We start from the raw sequence: 23,485 nt of genomic DNA, 5'->3' as shown, positions 1-23,485 counted from the left end.
TTTAGGCTTCTAATTTGATGATCAAAATCACACAACTTTAAAGTGCTCTTTACACACACACACACACACACACACATATATATACATATGACATATATACAACAACTGTAGAAGAAGGAAGCAAATAAATAGCATTACATTTAAGTCCTGTGGCAATTGCCACCAACCAAATGCTTCTCTGGAAGTTGTTTCCAGAAAAGACTTCAGTGTTTCTTTCAGTGTGGTTTGGCAGTAACTATAGATTTAACATGAACATAGGGTCCAGCTCTGGACCCTCTATTAGAAATTACATAAAGAAAATCCACCTTGGCCATCGTCTGACAGTCTGATAGAACCTTGGTCCCATCTGCCACTTCTGCAAGGCAGCTCCATACACAGCATTGCTGGGGTAGGATGGGGAGTGTAGGGGAGTGGGAGGGGGGAGGGTTGGACGCATTTCCTAGATAACTTTGCTTCACTGGTAGTGCTGAAGCCTATATGCTTAATGATATCAAGACTGTAACTGTAACAAGACAAGAGTGGAGGAAAGCTGAAAATGGATTAAAAAAACGATAAGAAGTGCGGACCCAGTGGTGATACTCTCAGAGGGAAGAACCAGCTCTTGTTTTAATTTTTAGTGAGGTACCGGAGGAGGGGAAATGCTTGTGAGGCAGAAATTGCAGCAAGTGGGAAAGAGAATGTTGGCAGAAGGCCCCAGCAACCGCAGGGCTAGGATAATTATCTAATTACTAGGCATTTATTCAGACAGTTGGCTTCTAGATTACAAAGCTTTTCAGGGCAGAGTAACCATTATTTCATCAGGTTTCTCAAAACTACTGATTTATATGTGTGAAATTTCCTGCTGTGAAACTAGGTTCAAAACTGCTTAATGGAGTCAAACTGCAAGTTGAATCAATATCACAGCTAGACGGGCAAGAATTTTAAATAATCTTGCAGCTAAATGCCCAAGTTACCTGATAACCATCCAGAAACATTCCAGTCCAGAAGATATTCATGTGGACAGACCTGTATCACTGCAGACATGCCAGTCCCTTGGCAGGAATTAAGGTTGGGACTCTGAACGGACCTCTCAGCATGTACAGGAGGAAGAGCATTGGGCAGCAGAGGTGAGTGAGGGCCACACCAGAGACCGTTGTCACATTTAAGAAGTTGCTGAAGCCTCTGGGGAAGATAGAGGATTGAGAAGTCTCTCCTAAACTCTGCTTTGACTACTAATAGAAAAGTAAACTGTTTATTGATGTCCTTGGATAAAAGGTACATAGTTGACCATGGGTGCCTACCTTTGTTTCTCTTACCTGCCTTGACACAGGGACAAACTGAAAGGAAGTTACTTGGTGGGGGTTGGAGGTGGTCTTCAGATTTGCTGTCCTTTCCTACTTATAATTTTATATGAAATGCTCCAAGGTTAAACAGTTGGGCTAGGAATAGCCCTTCTGAGCTCAATATGTGGCAAATTTTGTGATCCTTAAGAAATTCTTTTTAAAAAAGTATAGATTAAAACTTTTACATTGTTAAAACACAGGAGAAAGTAGTTTGGAAACTGGTATAACCGGTGAGATTATGGGAAAAATACAAAAGTTTTGTGCATTCAAGTCAGACAAAAAATTATATTTAAGGTCTTCTGTCTGAGCACAACGAATAGGGTAAATATTTTTGTGCTTTGATCATTTGAATACTTACTATTTGAGTGTGTGTGTGTACATGTGTGATTTTATTCTTTTTCCTGTATACTCAGATTCAGTGCTTATTAGGTATAAGAAACCAGCCAGTCCAAAACTAACCAATGAATTAAACAAAAGTCAACCTTTTCAATAGAACACCCACTTCTTTCACATGTAACATCTGAAAGAAACTACTGATACTAGAAATGACTTGTTCTGCATTTCCCAATTCTTTTTTCACTTAAATAGCACTATTGCAAAGTTCTAATTTTCAATAATACAACCAAAGACTAGGACCATCCTGGGCTCAGTAAAAACAATTTTGAAAAGTTAGGAGGGACTTGTGAAAAAAACAACAAACAACCCACAAAAGCACACAAACAGAAACATTTCCTCAAGGTGATAAATGAAAGAAGAAAAGAAGAGACAAAAGGCTGCAGAACAATGTGGCGGGCAGGTGTGGGCCCTCACAGCCCCTGGAGGAAAGAGGCTCGGGGAACTGTACCATGTAGAACACAGACCCGTGAAGTCCATCTCTGCCACAAAGTCTGGAGGTTCCCAGGGTTTAGTCATTCCACTACTGGCATTCCCATACCTCCCCTTCAGGGAATCGCACTTGTTTTAGCACTGTGATTACCATATCTAGATTAGTCACAACTCTGTTTAAAAATTTCAGTGGTTTCCCATCCTAAATGTATAGTTAGTGTTCCTGGCATGGGGCTGACTGTGGCCTTGGCCTCTGCGCCCCTGTCCTGTTGTATCTGCAGCACGTTGGCACTCCAGGCACACACCATGCTCTTCTTTATAGTGTTTCCTTCATCAGGCTATCTCCTTGGAATCTAGTAATGACAGTAAAAAATACAAGAGCAAATTGAAGTTGCATACTGCCTGCCTCAATTTCACATGTAGCATCAATTCCTGAGATATCAAATATCAAAGTGAGTGTGAGATGGTTTGCTCTATGCAGATCTTAAAAAGGAAATTTCAGTGAACTGTTTCAAAATCACTTATGTTGCCCTTGTGACTGAAAAACCTGAAGGAGGCTGTGGCAACAGGAAGGTGACGGCTAAGTTGAGATGAACTTGCCCTTCAGGTTTTCGGGGCAAAGGATGTATGTACATGTTTCCCAGGAACAGACATGGACCCTGTGAGGGACAGAGCTGGTGTCAGCTCATCTCTGATTTGGTCTACAGGACAGGAGGGCGGTATTCAGAGGTAAACCCTGGGTGCCTAGGCACCAAGGAAAGGGTTGCAGGTCACCAGCTGCATCCTAGCTGTGTGACTTTGGGTAAGTTACTTAACCCCTTTCTGCCTTGATTTCTCATTAGTAAAATAAGAATACTTAAATATATATATTTTATAAGTTAGTATGTGAATTACATGAACTTATATAAGTAAGTTGTTTAGAATAGTGCCTGGCAGATAGTAAATTTATAAATTTTAGGTATTACTTAGATAGCTACACAGTGAATTTTAACCAGACTGCTAGGTGGAACCAGCATCCCCAGACTAGAGACAGATGTGTTCCAGATGGGCATGGATCTGTTCAGTGAGTGAGTCATTTCTCACAAACTGATCATGGGCCTGCCAGTTTTCATGCAGAGGTAGGGCAGGAGTTCCCCACTGCTGAGTGTAACTAGGCTCCTCACAGCAAGCTTTATGACACATCCCTATCCTAAGAACCACTCAGAAAAAGGGAGGAAGCTAGAGTGAACATTGATTTTTGGAAGCAGAGCCAGTCCTCACAACATTTTTAAATTGCTTGCGATTTCTCACTTACATCCCTTCTGGGCAACTACCTCTCCTTAGGACCCAAGGTGCCCAGCCTGGTGTCCTTAAGTCACCCGAGCTCCAGACAAGACTCAAAACTCAGCAGAGTTTGGATTTCATGGATGTGCCCAGAATGATGGAATGGAGCTCTGGAGGTGGGGGGGGGGGTCTTTGGGCATCCCCTGTATTAGCTGTACTGCAGAGTTCCAGTCTCTAAACCTCAGGTTACTGCCAGCTTGCCCCTGTCACCTGGGCATCAGATGGCAGTAGTGTAACCACACTGTCTCCAGCTTCAGTGGGCCTGCAGTGACAAGTCTACCAGGTCCCACTTGGTGCCTCCGAAAAAGCTTCTAAGCTCATCTTTATTCTCTGTTCCCCAAATCAGCTTACCTAATACTTTCAGTTTTCCAAAAATAATTTAAATGGGGTTTGCAATACAATGATAAACTCCCTTCCTCTAAAACATTCAGTTTCTTCCAGTTGCCTATAGAAAAGTCCCCCATGTTCCTCAGACTGTTTTGTGTGGTCATAACCCATCTTGTCTTATTCTAGTTATTTTCATTTTTATAAGAACCATCTGGCCCAATGAAAAGGATTATTTTGTTCTCATACTTGCCACATGGTAGTTCACTTAAAACTCTTGCTCCTGTGGTTCTCCACTCTTGGGCTTCTGCACTGCTCTCTGAGCCTGCCTTTGCCTCATCAGTGTTCACCCAGTGCAGATTCTATCCCTTATCCAAGACTTCCTAGGCTATTCACCCAGCCTGAAGTCATTCATAAACAAACAATAAACAGTTATTTCTGTTCATGTTCTAAACACTTTATTAGGTGTCGGGGTTATAGCAGTGAACAAAAAATCCATACCTCATAAAGGTGACAAGTCAGTAAATAAGATATATAGAATATACATAGAAGGTTAAATGCTACAGGGATAAAATAAAGCAGAAAAGGGGGATAGGAAGTTTGGGGGAAGCTGCAAAACTGGGGATACCTCATCCACATCCCCTTGGTGCTCAATGTTCTTGCATTTCTTGAAGGCCTTCTGTAAGCATCTTCGATTCTCTGAAGTCTTTCTCTGACAACACATGCCCACTTGGCCGAAACACAGGGCAGTTGAATGTCAGTAATTAATACTCCCAAGAGCATCCCTCAGCCAACACTTAATGGGAATACCTTGCGCATGAGACAACGCTGAGATGTGTTCTGTTGAGTGTCCTGGAGCTCCTAGGGGGACATGAGCTCCAGTTGGCCATGGAGGCTATCTGCTCATGAATACACTCTAGACTGGCTTCCTTTCCTTCACTGTCTCATGACCCCATTCCTTTTCTGCTATTCAGAGGATCATCTCCCAAATAAATGACTTGCTCTGAAATTCCTTTATGTGGACCTGCTTCTGAGGGACTCCATGTAAGACTGAGTGAGGTGGTCAAGGAATGTTTCACTGAATAAAGACTTGAAGGAGGTAAAGGAGCAAGCCATGCAGTTGTCTTGGGGAAGAACATGCAGGGACGAGGGAACAGCAGGGTCAAAGGGCTTGAACAGTAGTACTCCCGGCTTGTTCAAGGAATAAGGCCTGAGAAGGCCAGAATGTAGAAAGAGGTGAGGTGAGAGAGAATGAGGGACCAGCTCAGGTAGGACCTTGTAGGTCATCATGAGAACATTGGGTTTTAACCAGGGTGAGATGAGAAGCCACTGAAGGGTTTTGAGTAGAAGAGAGACATGATCTGACTAATATTTTTAAAAGAATCACTCTGGCTGTGTGGTTAATACAGGGTAGAAGAGAGATGGGTCATTATGCAGATGTAATGATTGGGGTGGTTGTTAATGGGCCCTTGAATCAGAGTGGAAGTAATGGAGAAGGTGAGAAGTGGCCTCATTCTAGATAAATTTTGAATGTAGAGCCAACAGAATTTGCAGATTGATCCAATGTAGAGTTTAAAAGAAAGAGAAAAGTCAAGATGACTCTAGGATTTTTTTTGTCCAACTAGAAGAACAGAGCTGCCATTTACTGAGGTGAGAAAGACTGCAAGAGGAGAAATTTTAAGGGAAAATAAGCTCAGTTTTGGACATGTTAAATATGAAATGCCTTGTAACCAATCACATAGAGATTTGAGTGCAGAGTTGGATATAAGCAAAGCAAGCTTTTAGGGAAAATGTCTAGACTGGAGATAAAAAAAATCAGCACATGGATGGGATTTAAAGCTATGAAACCAGATCAGATCTTCAACAGAGCAATGTAGACAAAAAAGAGAAGAGGGCCACAGACTGAGCCCTGATGGACTTCAGTGTTTAGATATAAGGATCAGCCAGCAAAAGAGACAGTGAAGGAGCAGTTGGAGTAGTGGGGGTCAACCAGGCTTATGTGGAGTCCTGGAAGACAGAAAAAGAAAGTTCCTTCAAAAGTTTACAGGTCAGGAAAGTGAGCTTTTTCTTCTGCTAAGTCTTAAGCAATTATTTGCTGCATAACTAATTAGCAAAAATAACCATGAACTGCCTTCTGTCACGATCATTTTTCGCATTGCCTTGAAGTGTATCTTTGATTGTTATTTGGGTTTTTTATGTGTTTATGAGTCATTTTCTTGACCAGATTATAAACTCTTCAAGGGCAAGACTATGACATAAATTTCCTTGATTCCCATGCAGAACTCAGCAGAGGGCATTGCGAGCAAGAGATACTTGACAAGCATTTAATCATATATTTTGCATATTCAACTAAAACATCACATTCTCCATGAAATACTGCCTACGTAATCTGTCTAGAAGTGATTTGTCCCTTCTGTGAACCCCAATTGTACTTATTATCTGTACCTATCAATTACTGCTTTCCATTACAAGTTCTCTTTTCATGGCTATGATTCTAGTCATCTCTAACTAGGGATTCTTTGTTTTTTGACAGTAAGGAATGAGTTTCACATGTCTTTATTTAGTCCAACTGGCCTCAAATTAATCAATGAACTCACATAATCATCAACCTTGTCTGTATCTAAAGTGCCTTCAATAAGTACTTATTATAAATTCTTGTCTCCCCAATATGTCCTTCCTTTCTGACCCAGTATTTATTCTTTGGGGTCCAGGATTTATGGCCTTATACTAATACGCATGGCTATGTTGGTCTACACTGGAGTAAAGCTGCCCCAACATCTCTGGCATTTCATTCGAGAGGTTTATAGCATCAACATAATAATCACAGCCATTGAAATTTTGTTGCTTATTTTCACTAATAAAAGCAAATTAAAATAGTGGTTTATGCATCTCAGTTCTGAGAAATGAGCTGATGATGAACACAAGACCAAGCTAAAGGGGTAACTTTCCTAGATATTAAAACAAATCTGTATATCACATCTCTGTTTTTCAATTCTGGGCTTTCCAACCCTTGCACTGAACTGGAAAATGCATTCTTTTGTCTTCTCACTTGGCCCGGCAGATTTTGATCTGGGTTATAGATTATAAAAATTAGAGAAAACTGACATTTCCCTAGAATGCAGCTTGTGAGGTACTTATAATAACACAGAGGAGAGTTCCCATCATAAAACTGTAATAGAGGGATTTTTTTAAAAATCCCTCATTTTTTGAGCTAAAGTTTTCTAAACAAGCAAAGAGAAGTGATTTCCTACCCATAAAAATAAGTTTCACATACTAGAATATTAATGTATCACTTCCATACCCAACTAAATCTGAATCTAATCTGACAGAAAACTAGTTGTCTTCCAAGATGACAAAACAGAAAAGTCCCTCCCAGTGGAAAGTGGGGAAGTCAGCAGTGGTGACTATGTGACAGTACCTGAGAAAGAGATCAGTTAATTATTATACACACACACACACACACACATAAATATATATATATGTACACACATACATATAGCAGTAATGTGTGTGTGTATAATACATATGTCCGTCACTTTATATATATACATATATATACATACACACACACACACACACACACATAGCAGTCGCGTGTGTGTGTCCGCACATGTATAAAAAGTCAGTCACTGTTGGCAGCATCATTTACTTGTATGATTTTTATTTTTAAATTTAACATTTAATAACTATAATCTTTTCTAACACATAAGAACTGCCCTTTAAAAGAAACTTTTTGAGAAGTAGGGGAGATTTCATTGATTTTTTTTTTCCTGACTTTCTGACATGACTCAAGTATCTGACCTTATTTTAGAGGAACAATGGCCAGATTATGTAATAAATGTTGAGATTTCACAAAGAGGGTGAAAATTAAATGTTTAATTCCAAAACATATGGTACTCTAACCTAGCTATATAAACCATGGGATTTTTCATTGTGATGTGATCTCAATAACCATTGAAAATCAGTATTTTTAAAGGACTGAAGAATATATGTATTATTGATTAAAATAGACTTCCAAAAAGTCAGCACACTAGCTCGGAAAAGCCAGTATGAAGCAGAATCAGAAATCCAAATGTATTTCTTTGAGTCATTGCTCCCAGCATGCATTTATAATCATTATAGTTAGCAGGAATTGCATTGATTTTCTCATACTTTTATTCAATAGAGTGACCCAAATCCCTGTTTGTGCTTTTCTTCCTGACTTTCTGGGCAGCTCGTTTCCTATTACCAGGCTAGCCCTGATTCCTGCACTCATTAAAGTCTGTGAACTCCTGCAACTGAGGAGTTTGACCCTAGAAAATGCTGCACTCTGCAGTGAAGGCACTGGACTGAGGAAGAGGAGAAAGTAGACAGCAGAATTTAGTTGACTTTGCCCTCAGTTTGTTTCAGAATCTAGAAGGACTTCTGGTATTCCAAGCAGAGTGTAAGAGAAAGCCAAGATATACAGGAGGTTATCATACACTTCAAAATTGCTTCTAAACAAACTAATGTGTGCCCTCATACTAACACTGTAGTTTCTGCCTTTCTGAAACCACAATAAAAAGAGAACTAATTGGGAAGTTTGACAAAGAGTAAAAGTAAGGAGTCAAGGGAAAGTTACATAAAATATTTCACATGTGGATTAAAGACGGCAGCATGAGAGGTGAGACACAGGCCTCCTCCCAAAACCACATATAATACGAAAATATACTTAATACAAGTAAGTCTGAAAGAGCACCAGGAAAGAAGGCTGTGCCAGACTGCATACACCTGGAGAAAAGAACAGACCTCATGGAACAGGGTAACATACCAAAGCCATGATCTGATGAGGCCCAAAACCTTTCCCCACCCCAGCTCACCAGTGGGAGGAAAGAAACGGAGTGGGGAGGGGGTGGAGGTATAGGATTGCTGAACACCCAGTCCTGGAGATCTGTTCTGGGAGCATGAACCTACATTGCATGGTGCTCTGGAGATAAGTGGGGTTGGAAAGCTGAGACAGGTGGACTACTTGGAGAGACTGAGATTCCACCCACTTGTAGAAAACCAGGATTCACATCTGGCTGCTCTGGGACAAAAGAAAGGCAGGCAGTCTGAGAGACTTCCTAACAGCAAGAGGACTGCTAAAGGGGCAAGAATTGCACAGAGCTTGCTCCTCAGGAAGGTGGACAAAATTGTCCATGTGCATCCTGCCCAACAGGTTGGGAACTTTCAGGAGCTTCATGAATTCCATGCCCCTGGCTGGCTATGCAGCTCCAAGGCCCCCCACCATGATATACAGCCTGCTGCACCTGCTGCAGCTGGCTGGCACTGGGTTGCCAACTAGCTGCTCTTGCCCTTGCACCAGTCCAGCCAGAGGGATGTCGTGCCTATGGCAGCTACAAGTGCAAAACATAGAGGCTTACACCTGCGCACTTGGCCCACTGATCCTGGCATTGGAGATAGGCACTACAGCTGGGAAGCAGCACTTTCCTCCCAACAGTCACCAGCACTGCTCCCCTGCAACTCCCATCATAGCTCTAGGGGCTTAGAAGCTCCAGAAAGTAGAGCTTCTAGGTACTAGAGGATGCCACATATAAATATGAAATGTCAAGTGAACCTGGTTCAAACCAAAATCCTACAAACACCAGAAAGAGGGCCAAGTAAAACTGAACTTATAGATCTTTCAAAATAAAAATTACAAGCATGCTCATGGATGTACAGAAAAATATTCAAGAACTCAAGAAAGAATTCCAGATGGACATTCAATCATTACAGAATACAGTATTTGAAATGAGACATACAATGGAGGTATTTAAAAGCAGATTAGATGAAGTAGAGATGGTAAATGAAATATAAATTAAAGAAGAGGAATACAAAGAAGCTGAGGCAGAGAGAAAAATGGATTTCTAGGAATGAAAGAATATTGAGAGAATGGTGTGACCAATCCAAACAGAACAATATTCACATTATAGGGGCACCAGAAGAATAAGAGAGGAAAAGGGATAGAAAGTGACTTAGAGGAGGTAATTGCTGAAAACTTCCCCAATCTGGGGAAGGAGATAGTCTCTTAGGCCATGGAAGTGCACAGACCTCCCCACACAAGGGACACAAGGAAGACAATAAAAAGACATATAATAACTAAAATAGCAAAGATCAAGGATTAGGACAGAATATTAAAAGCAGCCAGAGAAACAAAAATGATCATATACAAAGGAAAACCCATCAGGCTATCATCAGGCTTCTCAGCAGAAACCTTACAGGCCAGAAGGGAGTGGCATGATGTATTAAATGCCATGAAGCAGAAGGATCTTGAACCAAGAATACTCTATCTGGCAAGATTATTATTTAAATTTGAAGGTGGGATTAAACAATCTCCAGATAAGCAAAAGCTGAGACAATTTACCTCTCACAAACTGTCTCTGCAGTGTATTTTGCAGGGATTGCTATAGATGGAAGTGTTCCTAAGACTAAATAGCTGTCACCAGAGAAAATAAAACCACAGTGAAGTAGAACAATTAATTACTAAGCAGATGTAAAATCAGATCACCTACCCCCAAAGTCAGTCAAGGGATCGACACAGAGTGCAGAATATGATACCTAATATATAAAGAATGTAGGAGGAAGAAAAAGGAGGGAAAAAAAAGAACCTTTAGATTGTGTTTATAATAGCATACTAAGTGAGTTAAGTTCAATGGTTAGATAGTAAAGAAGCTACCCTTGAACCTTTGGTAACCATGAATCTAAAACCTGGAATGGAAATAAGTACATCTCTACTGATAATCATCCTAAATGAAAATGGACTGACTGCACCAATCAAAATACATAGAGTTACTGAATGGATTAAAAACCAAGACCCATCTATATGCGGTCTACAATACAAGAGACTCACTTCAAACCCAAAGACATACACCAAAAGTGAAGGGACAGAAAAAGGTATTTCATGCAACTAATAGGGAGAAAAAAAGCAGGAGTTGCAGTACTTGTATCAGACAAATTAGACTTCAAAGCAAAGAAAGTCATAGGAGACAAAGAAGGACATTAGATAATGATAAAGGGGTCAGTGCAGCAAGAGGATGTAACCATTATAAATATCTATGCACCCAACACAGGATCACCTACATACGTGGAACATATACTAACAGAATTAAAGGGGAAAATAGAATGCATCAACCAGACAGAAAATAAGTAAGGAGATGGAGGTGCTGAACAACACATTAAACAGATGGACCTAACAGACATCTACAGAACCCTCCACCCAAAAGCAGCAGAATATACATTCTTCTCAAGTGCACATGGAACATTTTCAAGGATCGATCATACACTAGGCTACAAAAAGAGCCTCAGTAATTTCAAAAAGATTGAAATTGTACCAACCATCTTCTCAGATCACAAAAGTATGAAACTAGAAATAAATTACATAAAGAAAATGAAAATGTCCACAAACACATGGAGGCTTAACAACATGCTCCTAAATAACCAATTGATCAATGACCAAATAAAAACAGAGATGAAGCAATATATGGAGACAAATGACAACAATAATTCAACAGCACAAAATCTGTGGGACACAGCAAAGGCCTTGCTAAGAGGGAAGTATATTACTACCAACTCAGCTGACCTGCCTGCCAGGCCCCTGACCCTACCTGTCCCTTCACCTTCCCTGAAACCCAAAAACTGATCAGGAGACAAGAAACATGGCCCCAAACTCTCCTCCTCTTCCTGTTTCAGCTGATACTCCTACTGCTCTTAGTCCCAGTCACATAGTAGGAATTCCACTAAACAGGAAGGAGGGCCCTTTCCATTCAGCCACAGCTACAGCATCACCTACTTCTGACCACCCCACACCTCCCAGCACCTCCACCACCTCCTTGCAGCAGCCTTCCTGCCTGAGGTCCTCCCCATCACCTATGTGTGTAGGTTCTCCGCTCCCTGTCTCTTACCTGCCCCTGTTCCAGTGCCTTCCCTCACTAACTGTCCTCAGTGTTCAGGCAGCCACTTCCACAGCAGGCCCTCCCACCACGGCAGCCCAGGCACCTGCAGGCTTGCCCTCCCCACCTACTTCAGATCCTGATATGGACATGGATGTGACTCCCCATTCCCAGGCTGTCATCTTCACTTCTCCCCTAGACTGCTTGGGGAGATTGCTCCCATTTTCCCAAATCGGCTGCAGTGTGGACCACAGGCATCCTGCAAAGGGCCCAGTCTCCACCTACCCATTCTTACTGATCCCCAGCCACACACCCACTTTTAACCACTCCAGTGACTCCAGCCCATCTCTCAGCCCACTGTTGGGATTTCTATCAGGCAACCGCGGAATGCCCCTCTCCCAGGGCTCCTGCCCTCTCTGGGTTGCCCCTCATGGCATCTGCAGTCGCCCAGAATGCAGCAGGCAGCACCACTGCAAAGTTCAACTTGGCTTTTGATGACAATGCTATGGATACAACACCGCCTTCCCAGGCTGTCATTTTCCAGCATCCCCCCATCTCCAGGAAGAATCACTGCCCAGTTTACGTGGCACTGCATGGATCTCAGAAGAAACCACACAGTGGCAGTATTGCCTCAGCGCATGTCTCCACCTCTTTACCTTCCACAGCCAACAGTAGACAAAATGCAATTTCCACTCTTCCCTCTAACTTGACCAACCCAACAATTCTGAGCTCTTTTCAGAATTGTGATGGGCAGCAGCCTAAAAACTCTTACCTCTCAGGAAAACAGGTAGCCCCAGGCTCCCCTGCCACCCAGTCACCCAGAGGCAGCAGAATGCCATCAAACTTTGCAGGTTTCACATTGCCAGTTCCTGCATTTGGCACCACGGTCAACGCCCAGTCAACCTCTGGTGTTCCCAGTGGTGTAGCCATGACTAATGGATTTACAGTTGCTACCAGGATGCCCAGCAGCAGGGACAGGCGCTCACTGTTCACAAGAGCCACACCAGGCTCAGTTGTAATGGCAACTCCTGCAGCACCTATGAATGGGGGGACACCTAGGGTCCGTGTACCTGCCCTGGGCCCCACTCACTCACAGGTGTCCCCAATACTCAACCAGATGTCACCTAGGAAGAGGGCATTTCACACCTCTCTGTTCCTCCGTAGGGTCAGACAACCTGGGCTCCAGGTGGCCAGAGCATGGCTGCTGCAGGAGAACAGGCAAGCACCTCGATGGTAGGACATGCTATGAATGCCACCTCAAATCCAACCATGTGGGGCCCACCTGTCCTAAACAAAGATGGAGCCGTGATGGGAGGCCTGAGTGTCTCCACATCCCGTCAGTGTGCCTGGAGCCCACCTGGGTATGTAATTCCTCCTACATGCGAAGGAAGCCCCATCATGAAGAGGAAACATGTGTCAAGAAACATGTGTGTTTGCACCTTCCATCAGGGCAGCAGGGGTTCACCCAGGTGTACCACAGCCACTGCAGCTCCAAGTGCCCCCACTGACCATATGTCTAACCACCCACTTCTAGTTCCACCTTCATCCCAACACATGGGGCACACCTGCCCAGAAGGTAGGCGATGCAAAGGCCATGGACATCATTGCTGTGATTGGAGGACTTGGTTCTCCTGCTCTCCTTCAGTACAGCTGGGCCTGCCTGGCCAGGACACAGGTGGTACACGTAGAGGGAAAACATCCCACCTGTAATAGGGGGCCCCTGTGTCACCACCTCCCATCAATCTTTGGAACCCCCCTGCCCAGGGCACACGAGGTGGTATGGGCCATAGCACCATCCCTGCTGTGACTGGACATCCTCATGGGGCCTCAGTGTGGGCTAACTGTGGCCCTGCTAGCCAACAAAATGCAGGTGGTGTGACAGGGGATAGTACCATACCTTTTTAGACAGGAACTACTCTATTCTCAGTCAAAACACCTGCCCCACCCTCAGCAAGGTACCCCTCTGAATTTGCAGGAGCCAGCAGTATGTTTGGGGCCTCCTGGTCTGACAACTGTGTCATGCTCTGGGCTCAGCAAGCTGTACTTTGACTTTAGGGCACGATCACTGCCCAATCAGAGCTTCCCAGGAACCACCATTTGATAACGTCCTTCTATCATGAATCTCAACAAATATGGAGATGTCTGTCTGCAATCTGTATGTAGCATGAATGGACTTTGTTCTACTAGGAAGGGGCTCCACCCCTTTATGGGAAACTCAACCTGCTCTCTTCCTACAGCAAACCACACACCTCAGGAGTGTGTATGTTGTAATGACATTTTTCTCTACTCCTGAACTAGCAAGATGCCCATGGCTGTTTATAGGTTCTTTATTTCCTCCTATTCATTTACCAAAAATGGGTCTTTATCTTTCCCAGATTATGTGTACATGTTATATATTCACATTAAATTTACTGTTAATCTGGCAAAAAAAAAATCACATGCAGATTTAAAAGGACAATGTAGTTAAAGAGAGAAAATAAGGGCATTATATATTTTTAATTGAACATTTTATTTTGAAATAATCATAGATTCACATGCAGTTGTCAAAAGTAACACAGAAGGACCCTGTGTGTGCTTTACCCAGTTCCCTCAATTGTAATATCTTGCAAAACTAGTACGTATGCAATGGATTTTGGTGTGGTACAGTAGAACATATTATGAATGGAGTATGGAGATTGTGTAAGTCAGACATGTCTGTGAGAAATCAACATCTTGATGCCACTTGGTTCACAGCAATTTCAGGGAGGAGACAGGGTTTCAGAAATTAGTTGACTTTAAGAAAGTTATGGTCAGTGAATCAAGGTGGAATATGTTTGAGGCTCAGAATACAATCTGAAAATTTTGGAAGTTGACAAAGATATAACGAGAAACTGAGTGATTTTATAAGGCCAGAATTACCCTAATACCAAAACCAGACAATGACATTACAAGAAAACAAAACTATGGAGCAATATCTCATGAACATAGATGCTAAAATCCTCAACACAATATTAGCAAATCTAATCCAATGGTATATAAAAATAACTATATGCCATGACTGAGGGGGATTTATCTCAGGTATACAAGGCTGGTTCAACATTTGAAAACCAAATAATGTAATCCATCATATCAACAGATTAAAAAAGAAAAATCAAATGGTCACATCAAGAGATACAAAAAAGCATTTGACAAGAATCCAGTACCCATTCATGACAAAACACTTAATAAGCTAGGAATAGAGAGGAATTTCCTGAACTTGATAAAAAATGTACAAAAATCCTACAGCTAACATCATACTTAATGGTGAGAATGAAGTCTTCCCATGCTAAGATAAGATACAAGGCAAGGTTATCCCTTCTCACCACTCCTATTCAACATTGAAATGGAAATTCTGGCTAATTCAGTAAGAAAATAAAAGGTATATGCATTAGGAAGGAAGACATAAAACTGTCTTTGCTTGTAGATGACATGATTATCTACGTAAAATATCCTAAAGAATTAGCCAAAAAAAAAAAAAAAAGACACTTCTGGAACTAATAACTGATTATATAGCAAGTTTGCAGGATACAGGACCAATATACAAAAGTCATTGCTTTTCTGTGTACCAGCAATAAACAAGTGGGATTTTTAATTTAAACATAGTAACATTTGCACTAGCATCCAGAAAAACAGAATACTTAGGTATAGATAATGTAACAAAATATGTACAAGACCTGTAAGAGCAAAAGTACACAATTCTAATGAATGAAATAAAATAAACCTAAATAAATGGAGATTCCATGTTCACAGATAGGAAAACTCCGAATTGTCAAGATGTCATTTCTTTTCAACTTGACATATAGATTCAGTGCAACCTTAATCAAAATCCAAGCAAGTTACTTTGTGTATATTGACAAACTTACTCTAAAGTTTATGGTGAAAGATAAAGATCCAGAATAGCCAACACAATATTGAAAGACAAGAACAAAGTTGGACAACTGACCCTACCTGACTTCAAGACTTATTATTGGGCTACAGTAATCAAGACAATGTAGAATTAGAAAAATAATAGACAAATAGATAACCAGAACAGAATACAGAGCCCAGAAATAGACCCACATCCATATAATCAAACTGATATTTGGTATAGGATCAAAGACAATACATGGAGCAAGGATAAACTTCTGAATAAATGGTGCTGGAACAGCTGAATATCTGCATGTTAAAAAAGTGAATCTAAACTCAGATCTTAACACCCTTCACAAAAAACTATCTCAAAATATATCAGAGACAAATATAAAATGCAAAAACTATACAAATACCTAGAAGATAACACAGGTTTGGGTATGGAGATGACATTTTAAGTACAGCACCAAAGGCACAATCCATGAAAGAATTGTTAACTTGGACTTCATTAAAGTTAAAATTTTCTGCTCTGTAAAAGACAATGTCAAAAGAAAGAGAAGACAAGCCACAGACTAGGAGAAGATGTTTGCACAATACACATCTGATAAAGGATTGTTATTAAAAATATACGAAGAACTTTCAAAACTCAACAATAAGAAAACAACAACCCGATTAAAAAATGGGCCAAAGACTTAAACCTTACCAGAGAAGATGTACAGATGGCAAATAAGCACTCTGAAAGGATGTTTCGCATCATATGTCATTGGAAAAATGCAAATAAAAACAACAGTGGGACAGTACCACACACCTATTTGGCCAAAATCTGGAATGCTGACAACACCAAATGGAGCAAAAGGAACTCTCAGTCATAGCTTATAGGAATATAAAATGACACAGCCATTGTGGAAGACAGTTTGGTGGCTTCTTACAAAACTAAACATTCTCTTATCATACAATCCAGCAATTGTGCTTAGTTTTTACCCAAATTAACTGAAAACTTGTGTCTACATAACAACCTGAACATGGATATTTATAGCAGCTTTATTCATAATTCCCAAAGCTTGGAAGCAACCAAGATATCCTTCTGGGTAAATAAACTGTAGTACTTCCAACAATGGAATACTATTCATCCCTAAAAAGAAATGGGCTGTCAAGCCACAAAAGGACACTAAGGACCCTTAAATGCTTATTACTATGTGAAAGAAGCAAGTCTGGAAAGGCCACATACTGCATGATTCTAACTATATGAATTCTGGAAAAGGCAAAACTATGGAGACAGTAAAAAGATAGTGGTTGCCATTGGTTAGGAGTGGGGAGGGATAGACAGTGAAGCACAGAGGACTTCTGGGGCTGTAAAAGTACTCTCCATATACTATAATGATGAATAAATGGCATTATACAATTTGTCAAAAGCCATAGACAACACCAAGAGTGAACTGAAATATAAATTATGGACTTTGGGTAATAATGATGTGTCAATGTAGGTTTGTCAGTTGTAACAGATGTGACAGTCTGGTGGGGGATGTTGATAATGCAGCAATTATGAATGTGAAGGGTCAGGAGGTATATGGGAAATATCCTAGTCGTGAACCTAAAACTGCTCTTAAAAAAAAACATAAAGTCTTAAAAAACAAGAATAGATGGTGATAGAAAGCAAGAGGGAAAAAATTGCATGGTTACCTATTAAGCAAAAATGAATGACTTATTTCTGGAAACAGTAAAAGCCTTTGAGTGAAGGTGATAGCTAGAGAAGACGATTTTGGCAAGAGTCCATTTATGAAACTTAAAAATTCTTGACAAAAGATATTTGCTCACCTGTGGTTTCCTCTATTTGTGATGCAGGCAAAGTTTTAGTAAATAGCTTTGCAAAGCCTAATTTGTCTATCTAGCTCTTTAATCCTTAAATGGAAACTGGGCATATTTTAATAATTAGTAGATAAAATATTTCTCTTTTGGCTCTTTCATCTTGTATTCCAGTGAACTATAATGGCTATAATTCTGTCCTTTGTTCAGTAAAATAGGAAAATTTCCTTACATTTCATTGTCTGAGTTCCTTTTATGGAGAAGTGGGAGTCTTGAGAGCTGAGTGGGGGAGGAGGTGGAGGAAGGAATTCAGACAGAACTGAGGGTAATCTCAGAGAGTGGATACACTTATCCAAGGAGCAGAACTAAAATTAATAACCAAGTAGGCAGTTCAGCAAAGCTGCTGCACAGCCTCTGTGCACTGTCACCCCTGGGAACTTTGCTCAAGTACCAAGGCAGCCAGGGGCTGGGGATTGGATACTGAAGTAGAATCGTCAAGACAGACACTGGGGACATCCAACCAGAAACCTTGGAAGAGAGGGCAGGACATAGAAACCTGAGTGATTCCCAGATTGTGTGCTGCATTTCCCTTTACATAGGGCAGCTCACTCTGGTGAGGAGGAAACCATCAATTCATAGCAAACTCCAAAGGGCTATGAGAATCACTCAACAAACTAAAATGTAGTAGCTATTGCTTAAAATTCATAAGCCATCAGTTGGACTATGGCTATTTTTCTGTTACATAATTTTTTACTTTTCCTGGCTTACTGTCAAAAGAGTAAAGTCTCCTCTATGCCCTGTTTGGATAATAAATACTAGAACCTACTTTCCCACTAAATGTTTCAACACTGATTGTTGCAGGTAAGTTTTGCCTTCTTTGCAAAACCTCTCAAAATACTGCTATTAGAGAAGATGTAACTGCTGAGTTTTTACGCTGCTTTCAGTTAGATGAAATTGTTCATAGAAAAGCCTTGAAGTGAAGATCAAGGTTTGTAACCGCCATTGTCACAGAACAGTTGTCAGTCAAGGGCAGGGCCTACATATTCATTTATACACTGATCGATTCACGCAAGTTCACTCGATAAGCCCAGAGCTTTTCTTGTTTTCCACTTCCTTTCAATTTTCATTTTCATAAATTGACTTACATATAGCATAAAATTGTAGCATGATTATATATTGTATAATAGAGCAATATGTAATAGGCAGTATAGGAGAGCAAAGATCGTCTGCTCAGCAGCGGAGCAATGGCAGTGTTCTCGACAAGGGAAGAGGTGTGGGTCAGGTGACTTCCTACGTCTCCAGCCTGACCTGTGCAGGTAAAATATTTCCTTATGTTGCCTCATGTGTAGCTAAACAAGGTTTGCAGATCATTCCCATGGTTACATGAGAACTTTCTGTGTTAATTTATAAATTTTGACACTAACCGATGACAGGTGGCTCGTGTACAAAGACTATAGTATTTAAATAGTTAGGGAAGTGAGGACATGAAGGAGCTAATGAACTTGGAAAAGGAGGTAAAGTCAATAAATTGGTGGCATAAATTACTCAGCACTCACACAAATGTTTATAAAAGTCATCTGAATTCCTGAGCCTTTATTTACTAACTCAAGGTTAAGGCTAAAAGCATTAGGAAGTGGGGAAAAAGTGGATCTGACATGAGAACTCTGAGAAACCTCAAAATCATTGCTGTTACAATACTAGTGGAGAGGACACACAGCCCTCTCAACTGAGACAAAATTCCTCAACGGGGAAGACAGAGAGCACTGGGGGATAACTAAGCAGAGAGCAGTCCCAGATGTGAAAAATCAACACACTCTAAACAATCTGAATAGAATAACAAAGGAAATAGGAGTTAGAACTGTGAGAACTGTAAGTCAAGTATTGAGAGCAACAGGTAGACATGCCAAATAAACTACGTGTCACCATAATAGAAACGTTTTATTTTACCTGGTCTGAAACACAAGTTCTGAGAATTGCTCCTAAGAGTTATAGAGGAAGCAAAAAATAAGAAAAACATCAAAAGCAAATACACAAATGAAAACTTGAGAGCGTATATAAACATAGAGCTCAGCAACGGCATTTACGTCTGTGGGGCCAGTTCACCTCATGAGTATAGAAGATGGTTTAAAATTGAGAACATTTCCATACCGATTAAGCTTCTTAATCCATTTGACACAGAAATGGATTATGAATTCAAAGAATGGCATTTTCTTATGCATTTAGACTTTTTAATATTGATCATTAACTCTTCACCTTTGAAATTTGTATGAGTCACATATGCTTTTATACATATTAAATATTTCATATTCAACTTCAAAAAAAGAAATAAAGACAGAATATAGACAATTCTTTTAGGGTCAACAGAGTTTTTTGTTTTTAAAGATAGCAGATAATGGTGATGAGAAAGATCCAATAGGGAGGGTAAAATCAGTTACACAGGAGCAAGAAAGGACCCTGGCAGGAATGAAATACCATGAGCAAGCCAGAGGGGATAGAGCTCTCTGCAGCGGTGGAGAGGTTATCCTGAATCAGAAGCAGGAGCCGTTAGCCGGGTTATTGGGTAGAGATGCAGACAGGTGGTAAGATTTGCTGTTGAGTGTGTGTGTCTTCTCACTGTGTCTGTTTTCTCAGTGGAATGATGGAAAAGGACGTCAGGCTGTAAGCCAGGAGAGGAGGGAGCGTTTGAAGTGTGAGGGGAAAGGAGATGTGAGAGTCCCTTCAGAGATATAACTGGGAGCGCCCCTTGAAGAAAATGGTCATAAATATTAGAAGTTGGTTCCGTGGCATAGATAAAGGTCTAAAGTAAGCAGAAAACTGATTTTCATCAAGGGTAGAATTTTGTTTTAGAAAGCAAATGCAAAGAGAGAGAAAAGGGAATTGGGTTCATTTGCCAGGAGTGATTTTCATAAAGGATCCATGGGAATTAACTCAGGTGTAGGCTTGACAAACAGTGAGAAGTTTGTGAGGTCAATATCTAGGAGGTCCTGGTGGTGGCAAAAAATTGTTGACTAGGGGAAGCCAGAGGGAGGGGGCTGAAAGGGAGGGCACGGGGCTTAGACATGCCAAATAAACTACATGTCACCATAAAAGAAACGTTTTAGAGAACAGGAAACCTGAAATTCTGATTCTGAGGAGGTGAAGTTATTGGTAATGGCAGTTCTAAAAAATGGCCCTAGAGTGAGTGGGTGAGATGGCGTTGGAGGCAAGATCGCTGAATATGAGCAAGACTAGGAGCTGAGTGAGAAGCCTAGAAGTTACACAGATTATTTGCCTGAATTGAAATCACCTAAAATTCATGTCAGAGAGACAGAGAGAAGAGATGGAGACAATGGACTAGGTTCTAAAGGTCCCCAAAAATAGGAGGGACTGGTAGGACTGCACCATAGGGAGGGTAGGTAGTGATAGAATCTGATGCCCTGTGCATTGGAAGTCAATATTTTAATAAGTATGTATATGAACATTATATTAATAGGCATTAATATCTTCCAGAAGAGAGGTGGCATCAGATGCAGCTAGTTTACATTAAATGAGAGAAAACACCAAAAATATTTTTATGTACTTAGCAATGGAACTAGATAACGAATTTTTATCATGACTATGAATGTTATTACTATTCTTAAAGAATTAATAAGGAATTTCCAAATTAAGAAATTTGACAGTTGCCTTCTAACTTGAGCTGAGTGAAACTAAATGAAAATATAAATGAAGTGTTTGGAACAGGACCTGACAAATAGTAAGTGCCTAACAAAAAGTCACAAGGGGATTAAACTAAAGATGATTTCCTATGAAGAAAAAATTCCAAGCCTGCTTTGCCATTTTTCTTTACACATTGTCTTAAACCAAAACACAATGTTTATATCAAAGTTACCTTGATCTACACTGGTTTTCCCTAACTTGTAGGCGAGATACTTTTCTAGTATTTCTGAGAAGTGTCTTGTGTTAAGAAATAGAAACTTTGCTTCTGAATGTTGAAAGTACTGGGGGAAATATTTATTAATTGATGTTGGGACAACTGGCTAGCAACATTTTATATTAAGGGGTACATATTAAGATGCTAAGCCCAGAATCCATAAAGTTGGATGTATTTCATCACTGAACTGTGACAAAAACAAATGAATAAACCTTAAACAAAGTTTAAACTTTTCTATTTTAAACAAGGTTAGAAGGCAATGGAAGCAGAAAATTAGTTGCCACAAGTGAAATGGAAAAACAATATCCCTAATACAAAAAAGGTTTTATAAAATAATAAGAACAAGACAAACCATAATTCTTTTAAATGGGCAAAAGACAGGAATATGAATAGGGATTAAAAAGAATAGAAATGGCTAATGAATTTATAAAAAGGTATTTGTCAGAAAGGATCACAGGCCCCTGGTGTTCATTGTTGTGTCTGGAATCAGCAAGGCTCAGCCCTCCCATGTGCTGGTGGCGGGAATGAAAATCAGGACAGTATCGGCTTTTTGGTTGTCAGCTGGCAATTTTTATCAAAATTCTAAATATGCATTTCCTCTGACCTAGCATTTCCACATCCAGGAATGTGTTCTGAGGAGAAAAGGTAACAACATCCAAATCATAAGTGAGGAATAGAAAAACATCTACAAGTGTTAGTAGTCACGAAAAGAAACACCCAAGAGATCATTGAAAGAAACGAGTGTGTTACAACATAGCACCTATAGTTTTAGTTACACTTATGTAAAAATACCTGTGTGTTTGTGTGTGTGTGTGTGTGTGTGTGTGTGTGTGTGTATGTATTTAAGTGTGCAATTGATGTCTGAAAAGATGTTCCCAACCACGTGAATGGTGATTATCTTTGCATAGTGGAATTTCTCAACGTTTTGACTTTCTAGTGTTTTGGGGTTTTTTTTTTTTTGTATATTGTTTGAATTGTATATGAGGCCTACTTATCACCGTCATGATCAGAGTACATTCAGGATTTCTGCCTGAACAACTTTTCCCTCTTTCAGTTCTCACTCTAAAAGTCCCCCATTAAAAAGGCCTGCACTTCACTCTACGGACAAGAGACACCACCACTCCATGCCCGTGCTCCATCCCTCGTCCCTGCTTTAGTTTTCTCTGCTGTACTGAACATCTAATATATTTTCATTTTTAAAAATTTATTGTTTATTGTCTGGCTCTTCCCTCTCCCACTAGAAAGAAAACCCACAAGGGTAGGGCTTTGTTTTGTACTGAACTGTAACCTCTGTGCTGGGAACAGTGCCAACTATGTACCAGGCACTTAATAAATATGTTGAATGAATGAAAACAACCACATGTGTGTGTATATATATACATATATATGAATCAAACATCCTTGTATCTGTATTCTAATTCACCATAAGAAATACCCTGAAAAGACTGATTAAAACAAGGAAAATGATTAACTTGTAAGTACCTTACATTTCAGGTTAATTTCTATGTTGAATTTTACTTAGCTAAATAGTCATAAGTTTAATTGAGCTCTCAGGAGGGAACCCTACATTGTTTTTTTTTTCCACTGCATCCTTGATCATCTTTAATTCAAATTAAGTGCTTTGTCCCTAAACTGCTGAGAACCTGTTGCTCACATCTGTTACTCGTTCCATAGGAATCCAAGAAAGAGTATATAGACATTTCAAAATGGCAAGCACTGTGAACATCCTTTTCCCAATATTTTCAAATGCAGCTTCCTTGGCCAAATGGAGGGACTCCAGGTGTCCTTCTGCTGACACAAGAAGCATGAATATGATAGTGCCTTCTGCCAAACCAAACCCAGGGGCTCAGGGAAGAAGGCACATCCCTTCCCACTCACTGCAGTGATGCTGCACTGGTACACCTGGGGATCCGATTTCATGGTGCTGGTGATCCTGCTTAGGATGGGGGTGGGGAGAACCCTCAGAGTTGCATTTACCTGTTTATTTCTCAAGGGCTGCACCACTTCCCTAATGCACAGCTCTAGATCATTGAGATAGTCATTTTCTGTCTGTATCAGCTCCTTGATGATTCTCAAACGCTTTGCCATCATTCTCTGCATCTGATGCTCCTCCTCCTGAGTTGTCTCAGCTGCAGAACCCCCGGCCTGTGGAGTCATCTTTTCTGTTGAAGGAAAACATGTACATGTGAAGTATTGTCTAAGGTTTCTTGTTCCTTCATTACAAATGG

General features: G+C 40.5%; 1 protein-coding gene across 1 annotated transcript in view; it reads right to left on the bottom strand.

Annotated features, from left to right (window-relative positions):
- Positions 1-23,485, bottom strand: part of ARHGEF38 (Rho guanine nucleotide exchange factor 38) — a 125,655-nt gene that overhangs the window by 72,870 nt on the left and 29,300 nt on the right. Inside the window, exon 2 of the mRNA XM_036911769.2 lies at positions 23,235-23,419. Coding sequence (XP_036767664.2) covers positions 23,235-23,419 — 185 coding nt within the window. The remainder of the gene's footprint in view (positions 1-23,234; positions 23,420-23,485) is intronic.

The sequence above is a fragment of the Manis pentadactyla genome, chromosome 5 (assembly GCF_030020395.1).
Source record: "Manis pentadactyla isolate mManPen7 chromosome 5, mManPen7.hap1, whole genome shotgun sequence".
Taxonomy (NCBI): Eukaryota; Metazoa; Chordata; class Mammalia; order Pholidota; family Manidae; genus Manis; species Manis pentadactyla.
The sequence above is the reverse complement of the archived record's forward strand: the minus strand, read 5'-3'. Positions and strand labels throughout refer to the sequence as shown.